Raw genomic sequence first — 13543 nt, 5'->3', positions numbered from 1 at the left:
ATTATTTTCTTTACCCTTCGGAAATAGAAGTCAGTCAAAACTGACCTATATTTCCATCTGCCCTCCCCTTCCCGAGCGAATGCCTTGGTAACTGTGAAAGTCGCCGAAGGCATTTGTACAGCGGCCCGTCCCATGCTCAAATACGCGCATGCGCAGATTCGCACAATCAGGATCAAACGTTCCTTGGCGTATTCGTTCCAGGGACCGATTGATCCTGAATCAGGCCCTAGGTGCAAAGTAAGGGCCTTTATTCATGTTTGTCAGTGAAGCCAAAAAAACGCAAACTGGGCCAAACCATACTGCGCTGCAGGTGGGGCAGATGTAACAGGTGCAGACCTGATCGTTAAGCCGCTGCCATACTCCAGTGAAATCCCGCCTTACAAAATATTTATTAAATATATGTGTACTATATTAATGAATTGAATTTATGTAAAGCGCAGGCTCCTGAGTCGCTATACGTGCAGAGCACATATAAACTCTAAACAGATATACTCCTTATATATACTTATTGCATCAGCGCAGAGGTTGCTTTTTCTCCTTTTGTCCATTTATCTTAAATAGGGAGTCCTTTCACTAACTTCCTACCATGTTTGGAAAATATTAAGGAAATATCACATATAATCCTTTACATCATCAATAGCGCTGGGAGGGGAAGTGTTATATCGCTACCATCTTGTTCTTTATTTCAAGGACCCACCAGCCAATCAGAGGGTGCCATGCATGCAGTGCTCCCCTGATTGGTTGAGCTGTCACTGAAAGCAGAGCTCAGTGTATAGATATCATGGGGAAGAAATCCCCATTATAAGGGGCCCTTTGACCTGGGCGGCTCAAAGGGGATTGGATGGCCATACACTGCAGCGATACATCACAGTAGCTTTACATGCGCACAGCAACTTTTCAATGATCACCAGTTGCCTTGCCGAGCAGATCAGCGGTGAACACCGGCTCTCCCAACCAGATCCACTCCATTCCGTGTGGGACACTGCGACCGTTCAGCGACCGAGACAGCGGGAGAGTCTTTAGTCAGCAGAACTGTCCTGCTTTTATGGGGACAGTTGGGAGTTATGCTGTACAGTATGTTGTGGAACAGGGGTAAAGCTACTGTATTTGGATATTATCATGTAATGGGTTAGAACAGCAGATTACAATATGTATTGTTCTCCTCCTAGTGTTAGTAGAAGGATGTAATCATCCAGAGCAAATAATATAATCAGTCCTGAATGTATTTCATGTGACAAGATACATGTATACACATGGGGACATTTGCTGAGCGTTCTGAGCGTTGGTAGAGCGCTCAGCACACAGCGCTGCACAGCAATGTGTGCTGAGCGATCTGCCAGGGCCAGGGTCCTCTGGTGAGACCACTGGCTCTGATCGGCATTACAAGGGAGGGACATGGGCAGAGGTGGCCGGCGTTCAGGAATATGAGGTTTTGTCGAACCCATTTCCCAAACGCAACGAAGCCAAGGACTGCGTGACGTATTTCCTTGACCTCACCAGACCTCTTTGACTGCCAGCCTTCTTATAGGTGCATACACATGGGGAGATTTTATCTATGGACCTATGGTTTATGCGATTTCCCTTGAACATCTCGGAGCCCAAATCTATACAATTTTGACTATATTTACTTGAGATTTTGACTATGGCTGATTTTGACTATACTAGAACACTATACTGTACACAGTATAGTTCAAATTGACCTGCCAGACCAGTATATTTTTTCGTGCAATGCCGATCTCGCGGTGCTGTACACCGCAAGCTGTATACACACGGTGCAATTTGTGATAACTTTTTTCCGATTTTGACTACTGTATATAGAAGGGGATAAAAATCATTCTATGTTGAGCGATTATCGAATGATTTTTCTCCTGTATGCTAGTGAGCAGATTTGGGTAGCGGGGGGCGGCGTTTATCCGCTTGCGCATATACGCTGCCTAGCGAACAGCTCTGAATTAGGCCCCATGTGTATGCAGTTTAAGGACTATTTACAGTCACAGATGAACATTTCTCTACAGTATAATCCATCTGGTGTGTATAAGGCTCTGCAGGACTTGTTGCTTTTTTTTTCTTTTTAACAAACCGTTACAAAATTTGATGACGTTCCGTTTGCTTTACAGCAGTGGCTCCCGCACTCCCCAGCGGACTGGATACCGGTGCGATAGTTGGGATCGTCATCGGAGTGCTCGCTGCAGTGGCCATAATCCTCATTATATTGTTCTTCATATTCAGGAAAAGTAAGTGTTTGTGACATGCTTATAACATATCCTTATTTCCAAAGCACCTGATATAACGTGTAGATAATGTAGCTGTACAGGCATGGATCTATTATGCAGGACTTCTGGATCCTATATACTTGGAGGGCAATGCAAAAATATACAAAAATATATCGAATAACCCCCTCCAGCAGCGTTCCTCATAGTGACAGCATTAGGTGCACCTAGTGACTACACACCGCTGGCAAACAGCAGCAATTATTTACTAGTTTTCTGTGTCTGGATTTAGGATTCAGAAATTAACGCAATCCCAATTTTTATGCAGTTGGGTGGTGTCCTCGGGGGGTAAATGTATTAGTGATATTTATCATGCACTGAAACAACTCCCCCTGGTCTTTAGGACCCCGCACAGGTCTCCCGGCAGGTGACCTTTTAAACTACAGTGTAATGTGGGCTAGGTGACATGAGGGAAATTACTAGACTAATGAGGGAGAGAAGGAGATTGCTGTTATGTCAGGGAGTCTCCTGCAGAATGCAAGAGGGGAGGTAACTATCATGTAACAATGTAATGTGGACTAGGTGACATGAGGGAGATTGCTAGACTAATGAGAGAGAGAGGGAGATTGCTGCTATGTCAGGGAGTTTCCTGCAGAATGCAAGAGGGGACGTAACTATCATGTAACAATGTAATGTGGACTAGGTGACATGAGGGAGATTGCTAGACTAATGAGGGAGAGAGGGAGATTGCTGCTATGTCAGGGAGTCTCCTGCAGAATGCAGGAGGGGAGGTAACTATGATGTAACAGTGTAATGTGGGCTAGGTGACATGAGGGAGATTGCTAGACTAATGAGGGAGAGAGGGAGATTGCTGCTATATCAGGAAGTCTCCTGCAGAATGCAGGAGGGGAGGTAACTATGGGGAAACATGAACTGTGTGGGATCCTGAGGACCAAGTTTGAGAACCTGTGCCGGACATCATCTGTGTAACGTGTCCGTTTATACAGTACGTTACTGCAGTGTTTGTTGTTTCTCTTACTTTACACTAATACTAGTGCTATCTGAACTTGGCAGGGCTGAGATTCACGTATGTGTTTCTGTTATTTGTGCCCTATTTTATTATCACCTCTTTTCTCTTTTTCCCAGTATTTTTTTTATTAGCCCTGACCTATAAAACACATTTCCACTCACCACCCAGCCTGCCTTCAGTATCTATACTTGATGCCAGCGAGGCTGATAAAACGCCCTTCTGTGCCCTTCCTGGTATTTGTAACGCTTTTCAATATTTTATTTGGAAGCCTTACAATGCAAACAAGGCAGTTTTCATGCAATAACTCTTTTGTGTAGAGAGTAGAGACTGTAGACTTTTAAGTTACTGTAACATCTTGTAACTATTATTTCATAGTTTATTGTGAGAATTGCAAAATTTTCAGGCATCTCGCAAAATATCCATTAACAAACAGTTACTATGCCGGCAAGCAGTTACTATGCCGGCAAGAAGTTACTATGCCGGCAAGCAGTTACTATGCCGGCAAGCAGTTACTATGCCGGCAAGCAGTTACTATGCCGGCAAGCAGTTATTATGCCGGCAAGCAGTTACTATGCCGGCAAGAAGTTACTATGCCGGCAAGAAGTTACTATGCCGGCAAGCAGTTACTATGCCGGCAAGCAGTTACTATGCCGGCAAGCAGTTACTATGCCGGCAAGCAGTTACTATGCCGGCAGTTGGGAAGTCGACAGTCGAAATCCTGATGCCGAAATCCAGATTTAAGGGAACAACACCGTCATACCAATGTCACTCTCAATGCCAACATTGGAAATTTAGATCATAAGTACTGTATGTTGGTATGTTGTGGTGGGTTAAGAATAAACAGTACCTGCGCCACTGTAATCTGTCAGGCCCGGGAGGAGAGCATCCTGCTCTCTACAAGAAGCAGTGAGGGAGGGGGAGTGCTGGCCAGGTGGAAGGGGGAGCGGCGGGCAGGGTGGAAGGGGGAGCGGCGGGCAGGGTGGAAGGGGGAGCGGAGGGCAGGGTGGAAAGGGGCGCTCTCTGGCTGCCTCTGTGAGGCCTCACACAGACAGCCAGATAGAGCAGTCTGCGTGCGTATCTTACTGGCTGCTGCTGCTGCCGACTCCTGACCCAGGACTCCTGCCAGCCTCTGTGAGCTCCGTGACCCTGCGCACTGGTGGTGCCTGCTCCCCCCACCCAACGCTAGGACTGCGGATCCGTAGTTATGCCACTGGGGTTAACGTATGCTATGGTGGTGGGGGGGGCGCACCCTTACATTAGGTCGACCACTAAAGGTCAACAGGGCTTAGGTTGACGTATGAAATAGGTCGACATGCCAGGGTCGGAAGGTTGACATTACTTTTTCACGTTTCTTTAAGGAGGGAGAATAGAATAGTGTGCCGAGTGCAAAGAGCCAGGCGTGGGGACGCGGTACACTGATGCGGCGTCTATGTCGACTTACTTCGACACTCAGGACACAAAAAACGTGAAAAACGCAGGTCGACCTTTTGACTGTTGACCTTCCCATTGTCTACCTAATGCTTGTGTCAACCTTGCGACCCTGTTGACCTTAGGCCTGATTAACTACAGTATTTTATGTGTCGACCTAAGCCCTGTTTACCAATAGTGGTCGACCTAATGTATGTCGACCGTCATACTGTCGGCCCTATGACCCATCCCCCCTGCCCCTGCCCTATATATATTCATTGTCAATCCAAGATAGTATTAAATTAAACACTCCCTGTATTCGTGTCAGGATCCGAGAGGGGTCTGAGCGTCCCTTCAGCAGCAGCAGGAGGAGGAGGAGGAGGGGGAGGAGGGAACCATCCATGGTAATCCACCCCATCAGCGGTCATGGGAGACACTGGGTTTCTAGACATTTCCCACTGTGCATCTGTTTGTGGGCGAGATGAATTAAAGCGAGGAGAGAGATGAAGTAGAAAGTACTAACCAGTCAGCCCCTAACTGTCATTTTGCAGACTGTGGTTAAAGAATGGAATTAAAAGTTCTGTATTATATATTACAACAATTCATAAGAGCCCAAAACAAGAGTCTTCTCTCCTCTCCACTAACTTTATTGTATCGCGTCTGACTTTGGAAGCAGCCAATAGAGAGGGAGAACTCTGTAGAACTAGTTGGTATTGGGCCACGCATGCCACGCCTACAATAGTTATTGGAGTCACCTCTTCACTACCAAAACCTCTGGGAGCCTAGTGCACAACCCCATCCTGACCCCCCTGCATTTGAAAAATGCCAAGAGCTGATTGGTTCGTACTGTAATTCACAGTATTGCTCTCCAAGTGTTAAATCTCCCTTTATGTTATGATGTGACTACTTATAACTTGTGACCGTGATATAGGCTCTTGGTGACCTTATCCCTGGTCCCTTGATTAGACATCCGTTTCCCTGTGCTCCTCCTCTGAGACACACAGTACTGCACCTTAAGGCCCCCATACACTAGGGCGACTTGTCCTGAGGACAAGTCACCCCCTACTTCCCCCTGAGCTTCCCCAGCAGCTCCCCGGCGGAGCTTGATAAGATTGGCACTTGATGTGCCATTTTTTACATGTGATAAATTGTCTCGATTTATCACATGTAAACCCGGGGAGCAGGGGGGGCTGCAGAACAGGGCTGCTGGTGGGGGGCGCTGCTAAGGCAGGGGACGCTGCGGGGGACAGTGACAGAGCTGGGCAGGGGGCGGCGGGAGCTGTCAGTGCTGGAAAAAAAAGCCCATACAATGAATGAGCAGCCTGTGATTGGCTGAGCGCTCTCTCAGCCACTTGCTGACTGGCTGAGAGAGGGCTCAGCCAATCACAGGCTGCCCATTCATTGTATGGGCTTTTTTTTTTCCAGCGCTGACAGCTTTTCCTGCCCGGCTCTGTTACTGCCAACTCTGTGGCCCCCGCAGCGCCCCCTGTCTTACTAGCAGCGCCCCCCCCCCCTCCCGGCCCCCTGCGGAGGTAGTGCAGGCGGGGACCACAGGCGTCACAGAGCAGAGACTGTCGGTGCAGCGGGAGAATAGAAAGAAATCTTATTCAAAAGACTGGGCAGTCGCTGATTGGCTGAGAGCTCAGACCGCCCGGTCTTTTGAATAGGATTTCTTCCTATTCTCCCGCCGCGCCGACGGTCTCTGCTCTGCGACGCCTGCGGTCCCCGCCTGCACTACCTCCGCAGGGAGCCGTCAATGCGTGGGGGGGCGCTGCTAGTAAGACAGGGGGGCTGTATATAAAGATATATCGGATCTGAACATCGTGGGTGCTAAAAAGCACCCATGATGGCTCAGATTCCGATATATCTTATGTTCTGTAGGTCTGACGCCGTGATCCGATCCGATGCGTGCGTGCGGGACCGCGCATCAGATCAGATGTCAAACACATGCGATTTTGGGCTGATTTCACCCGATTTATCGGCCCAAAGGGCCGGAATCGGATGAAATCGGCCGAAAATCGCATAGTGTATGGGGGGCCTTTAGTATTACTTTATAAATTGCTACTCAAAGGGCGGTATTCTATTATCCCTGATTGGTTATCGCAGGAAAATGGCCACACTGGGGGTGGCCATTGAGCTATGAGCTCCATTAAGCCGGGGGCTTATCATGGATTTTGCTTCACCTGCCTCAGGAAGTCTTTTGCTCCTGATGTTTTATTGGGAGTAATTGGACACCCACAAAGCATCCTGCACCTCCCCTGATTGTGTGCGCCCTGCACCTTCCCTGATTGTGTGCGCCCTGCACCTTCCCTGATTGTGTGTGCCCAGGGGCGGATCCAGGATAAAATGACAGGGGGGGCACCATGATAAAAAAGGGTTTGGGTGGGGGAGGGGCGGTGTTAGTGGTGCCAGTGTACATGCTAAGAGAGCGGCAGGAGAGGGTGGGAATGGAATTAAAAATAGGCCCTTGCATTTAAAGTACGCAGGCTCACCATGGCGACAAAAGGCGCGCTCCGGAAAAGGGTGTGTGGCCACTCAACAGGGGCGCGTGTCAACACCATATACAACTTCTACACATTATGAAACAAAATACTAGACCCAATTATACTTGCCCCTTACACATGATGCCAAATGGAATGAGCCAAAATCGACATAATGCCACATGGATTGAGACAAAATTCAAATAATGCCACATGGATTGTGTCAAAATTCACATAATGCCACATGGATTGAGCCAAAATTTACATAATAACACACACGGATTAAGCCAAAATTCACATAATGCCAAATGGATTGGGAAAAAATTCACATAATGCCACACGGACTGAGCCAAAATTCCCATAATGCCACATGGATTGAGCCAAAATTCACATAATGCCACACGGATTGAGCTAAATGCATAAAATGCCATACGGATTGAGCCAAAATTCACATAATGCCACATGGATTGAGCCAAAATTTACATAATGCCACATGGATTGGGAAAAAATTCACATAATGCCACACGGACTGAGCCAAAATTCCCATAATGCCACATGGATTGAGCCAAAATTCACATAATGCCACACAGATTGAAACAAAATTCACATAATGCCACATGGATTGAGCCAGAATTCACATAATGCCACACAGATTAAGCCAAAATTCACAATACACTTCATAAACAGGGACATTGTCCACCAAAGCCTCGCATAAAACATTTACACCATAATATCCATTACACATTAAGTTACAAGCCATTATGTCCATTATGTGTTATGCCAAACACCATAATGCCTATTAAAAATTATGCTACATAAGTGCTGCTTCTCTTCATGCTCATTGCCAAGGGTTCCATGCTCATTGCCAGAGGTTCCATGCTCATTGCCATGTGGGATTACATGCTCATTGCCAAGGGGAAATACATGCTTGTGGTAAATGGGGGACAGCCGCCGCCAGGCAGAAGTGATAGCCACTGACAGTGGCAGAGCCTGGCTGTATTCAGAGCACTGCAGGTCCCGGCTTTTTGAAATAATACCCCTTTCACACCAGAAAATGCATTCCCAGGTTGGCCCCTTTTACACCAGCCTAGTCCCTGCATTTTCTGGTGTGAGGGGGAGAGAAACCACCCCTCCCCCCTTTAACCAGTTATCTCATTTAACCGGCTATATCTTCGGAACCAACTGACCCATTTACATGAGACAAGTATTATATTGAAGAACTTTTGAGTGGGCTTTGAATGATTTTGGTCCAGTGAAACTGGAACGTTTGGTTCCAGAGTAATCTGCCCTCAAAGAACATGAACAGCCATGAAATTACATTTCAAAAATAAAAAAATCGGTTTACACGCAATATCTCTGGAACCGATTGACCAATTTGGACCATCCTGGTATCATATTGAAGGCCCAGCGATTTGGAATTTAATGAAATCAACCACAAGCTTCTGTGATGCCAGGACGGGAACTGGCAGCCGTCGGAATCGGGTGGGGGTCGGAATTGACGGGTCCCATATTATCCTATGGGGAAAAAATGTTACAGGTTTGCCAGGCGATATCTCCGGTTCCCGGGGGGCTAGAGACACGGGGCTAGGCTCGTTGGAAAGCCCTGGTCCTTAGCTACAATAAATGACAGGGGGCACGTGCCCGGGTGCCCCTCCCCTGAATCCGCCACTGTGTGTGCCCTACAGATTCCATGATTGTGTGCCCTGCACCTCCATTGATTGTGTGCCCTGCACCTCCATTGATTGTGTGCCCTGCACCTCCATTGATTGTGTGCCCTGCACCTCTATTGATTGTGTACCCTGCACTTCTTGTAGCTGTTCTAGCTTACACTGAGTAACCAGTGAGGATGTTCTATTATTACACATATTAGTGTGTTGTAGATGTAGTAGATGCTGCGCATTCTGCTCTGATTTCCATGAATAGATTTTAGGAAATGAGACCAGCCCTAGTTGCTTGGGTGTCATCCTGTTACTCGCCATCACATTACTCCTGCTAGTGTATCTTGTCACTGATCACCTCTTATGAGTTTGAAGAAACTCAGGAGCCCGAGGTGTGCTCCCTACCACCAGTGCTGTGCCTAAACACGTGCAAAGGGGGCCGTGCGTTCGAAGTGGGCTTATCTCCTGAAGGAGACGGGCCCCGTTTTTCCCCTAACCCCTCTCAACCATAAGGCCGAAGAGGGGAAAATAGGGAACGGTGGGTCCTCTTCGCCGAAGCTTAGAGAGACCCTCATTCCTCAACCCCCGGAAGGGTTAGGATGGTGGGTCCCCCACACCCGAAGGTTTGGAGAGACCCTCAGTGGACTTCCCTCTGCCTTGCGGCTCGGGGTCATCCTCGGGGGGACCGCAGCTCTCCCCAAAAGGCGAGAGCTTTGGCACGTTGGGGAAATGGAAGGCCCGTAAGGGTCGACCACACAACTCAAAAAAACGTGACACACTACAGAAAACAGAAAACGCCCTGAATTAACAATATATCGTATTGTTGTGGGATTTGTATATAATAATGATGGCTACCATGTTGGGGTTGAGGAGCTGCAAGGACCGGATCCCAGAGACCTGGATTTGAGGACTTGGAGACTTGGTTCTAGCTTGCTGTATACACAGATGAAGTGGCATTTATTGCTGCATTTGGAGCACAGGGAATCTGTTTAGTTTCGTTTGGGATGCATGAAACGTTATCACCAAACACTACAATAATTCTTGTTCCATCTATAGAGCAATATAGAAATGTGATAATTCAGTAATAAGCGCTGTGTCCCCCACTCTGGTGTATACACTAGTGATTTGGCTCAATTTCACCTGATTGCAATGGATCGGGTCGAGAAATTTAACCAAATCGCATGTGTTTTACCATTCACTCTGACCAATGCGCGCCTCAGGTTGGAATCAGAGGTCAGACGTGCGGCACATAAGATAAATCGTGTATGTGCAGCCGCCAGCGATGAACTGGCCCGACTTGCGCCTCCAACAAGTCGGTCCTGTGATAGCAGACCCACTAGTAACTGTTTTTTAAAAGGTCAGTAAGTATGCCTTGTATTATTAAATCAAGGTTATACACTGTGTCATGTGAGGCCAGGAGGCATATTTAATACAGACCAATTTTAGTCGATGGATTTTGTATTGATTTCGGATCGCTTAAAATCGAGTTTAATCCAGAGCTAAAACACACATTTAATAACAGATGATTTAAAAATAAAAAATAAAATAATTGTTAGCAAATGTGAGTTCTAGCCCTGGAAGCCCAACATGAAATATAATTGGTTTAAAATCAAACACTATTGACCTGTAGTAAATATACCCTCAGGAAAGAGACTTCTGACCTTACGTTACAGCCAGGGCAGGTATGATGAGTGCCAGGGAATACATGAATACTGATTTTCCTGTTACATCGGGCTCCCTTCCTGTTCTGTCCTATATCTTGAATATACAATCAATTTGCATACTTTCTAAACAAATATAATCTTATCTTGTCCTGTACAATTAGCTCAGTGCCCATACAGTATATTTATTTGCATGTTTAGGAAAGAAGATAAGGATCATCTTCTCCCAGCCCATCTAGCCCAGTGCCCAATGTTCCCTGCTGATACAGATATTTTCTTTGTGTAGAGGTTTTATGTTATTTAGTAATAATAGAGCTCCACGTCCACAAGTTATTTTAAAAAGAACTCTAAAAAAAAGTATAAAAGAATATTAAAAAAGAACTCTAAATAAGTATAAAAGAATATTAAAAAAGAACTCTAAAAAAGTATAAAATAATATTTAAAAAAGAACAATAAAAAAGTATAAAAGTATATTAAAAAGAACTACAGTATAACAAGTATAAAATTATATTAAGGAAAAAACTTTACAAAAAAGTATAAAAGTATATTTTAAAAAAAGAACTATAAAAATATATAAAAAAGTATTAAAGTATATAAACAAAATTATAAAAAAGTATAAAAATATATACAAACACTATAAAAGATTATAAAACTATTTAAAAAACTATATTAAAGTATAATGGTGCATTAAAAAAGGTCTAAAAAGAGTATCAAACTATATAAAAAATAACTATAAAAAAGTATAAAAGTAAATGGAAAATCTATAAAAAAGTATAAAAGTATATGAAAAAAAAACTAAAAAAAAGCATAAAACTTGACTTATTTGACAGAAAGTATATGCAGTATAAAGGGGCAGATAGAGAGATCAAGTGAAGAGAGATAAAGAGTGAAATGTAACAGGATGAGATTGGTAAGAAATCTCCAGGGTTTTTTGAAAGCGGCAATCATTAACACGGCAAAATCAAACTGGTTTTGCCGTGTAAATGATTACCGTTTTAAAAAAAACCCTGGAGATTTCTTACCAAATCTCTGACTTTCTGAGTCTCTCACCATATTAAATTTTACCCAAAGTACAAGCCAATCAGCTCCTAACAGTCATGTTACAGGCTGAGTTTTAAAAATAACAGGAGCTAATTGGTTGGTTTTTTATCTCTCCCCACTTTGTCTCTCTCTAAGGCTTAGTACAGTACATATGCCCTGTAGTGCGATGAGGTTTTAATTTAAAGGTAAATAGTTGGTTTAGTGCCTCATTATTTTGTTTTCATTATACAGTACTTTACTGTAGAGCCTGTGGGGATAATAACAACTAGTCACTGTCTATGTTAATAATTATCCAGCTTTTGACTAGGGATGGTTTCTTATCTATTATTCCTGCCAACTTCTTGTTTCCAAATCCCGTGTCCAACTAATTAACCTTTCTGTATCATGCAGAAAAACAAAACACGGAGAGCTTAAGGTAAGTCTGCTATGTACAAACACACTCACTTCTCTCGTGCAGAGAGAACGCAGAGTCTATTTGTCACATATAGCGTGCCGCCTTTCTGTGTGTGGTCTGTGGATCTGTATTATATATATCAGTAAAATAATATCTGTTTTTTTAATTTCTAATGGTACTTGTGGTCATTATTTATATATATAATATTATTAATTCAAAATGAGGTTCCTAATACATTTTTAGACGTGGAGCTTTCAAAAAAAAAATATTAGGAGACAGATGGTTGGAATTTAGGGATTAATCATCCTTAAATTCCTGTGTTCTACCTTGATCAGGACCTGGGTAGAAGTCCTGTGTAAAGGGACATGGGTTAACCCCTTTCACACTGTAAAAAACGGTATTACTCAGCTGCTGTGATGAAAACAGGCATATCTAGTCTGGAGCTGACATCAAACACCCCCCCCCCCCCCCCTAAAACGCTCAGGCACGCCTAGTGTTTTCCCGGGCCCTCCCAGTGTTCTCCTGCGTTTTTCAGATGCCTACTTCCCGTCAATCACCTTGCAAACAGCGTGTATATAGAAATACTGTAGTAGCAGGATTTCATCACAGGACGGCTTCGCACATGCTTCCTGCAACCCGGACGCATGTGCAGTATTAATGACCACCCTTGCGACCAGGTCTGAATTACCCCCATGTTGGGTGTGCAGGTACATGCATGTCTAGGTAAGGGCAGCTGTATCCAACATTTGAAATAGGCTAATTATCCCTAATTATCACCCGATGTTATCCCTAATTATCACCCGATGTTGGGACTTATCGGGGATAATGCTTTGTGTGTTCGGTCACGGTGTCTTTCTGCATCGGCACACTGTTATATTCTCCCTTTATGTCCACTTGGATCATGAAGTAAGAACAAGCCATTTAAAGAAAAAAAAACATGATGAACTTGTGTCGACCTTTTCTTGTGTTGACCGTTGGCACATTGACTTTTTGGTGTGACAACATTTTGTCAATGTCGACGTAGAGCATGTCATCCGTTTTCATGTGTGGACCTGTCGGCCACTGTCGACTTATCGACCCATTACCATCACAGGGGCGTGGCATTGCTGCTCCCCTGAGTCTCTATGCAGGGAGGGCAAGCAAGTACCAGGATTCACAGCTTCCTGGCCAATCCCGTGTCTGTGTAAGCCAGGCAGCCAATCAGAGTGCTGAGCCAGTTCTGGTCTCTCTAGAGTGCCTGGACCAGCCGTTCTGGTATTTGCCAGAACTGCCAGGTGACCAATCAGGTGCTGGCTGCCGGATCTGGAACCTAAACCTCCATAGAAGGTCTGATAAATCTCCACCTTAGTATTGTGCCTCAATTCTAAATATATTTTTTTTTAGCTGAGGGTCTGTCATAGTCAATTCTTTGATCTACCATTGCAGATTATTACAAAAAGGTTAATTCCTATAACACACAATAAGAAATAATACAACTAAATGAAGCATGCTTCTAACACCGGATTGGGGAGGTCATTCTAGTTGATTGCGAAATTGCGAAATCGCTACGGGGACCAATGTTGTAGAACTGCGAATATGAGCATGTCCAGGTCTTCACTGCGGGCGTTCTCGGAGACTTGGAGGCTCAGCGGCCCACGGAGGCTTCCTGCCTTCCGTGGGCGG

The 13543-nt window shown here is 45.0% G+C and overlaps 1 protein-coding gene across 2 annotated transcripts in view; it reads left to right on the top strand.

Annotated features, from left to right (window-relative positions):
* LOC146042250 (Fc receptor-like protein 5) overlaps window positions 1-13543 on the top strand; it is a 78823-nt gene that overhangs the window by 49886 nt on the left and 15394 nt on the right. The window contains exons 8-9 of one of the 2 annotated variants that reach the window (XM_083162176.1): window positions 2118-2234; window positions 11878-11902. In XM_083162176.1, the coding sequence (XP_083018302.1) occupies window positions 2118-2234; window positions 11878-11902 (142 nt within the window). The remainder of the gene's footprint in view (window positions 1-2117; window positions 2235-11877; window positions 11903-13543) is intronic. The other variant, XR_014463809.1, reaches the window with a different exon arrangement.

This window comes from Crinia signifera, chromosome 19 (assembly GCF_055691185.1).
Source record: "Crinia signifera chromosome 19, ASM5569118v1, whole genome shotgun sequence".
NCBI classification, from domain to species: domain Eukaryota; kingdom Metazoa; phylum Chordata; class Amphibia; order Anura; family Myobatrachidae; genus Crinia; species Crinia signifera.
The sequence above is the reverse complement of the archived record's forward strand: the minus strand, read 5'-3'. Positions and strand labels throughout refer to the sequence as shown.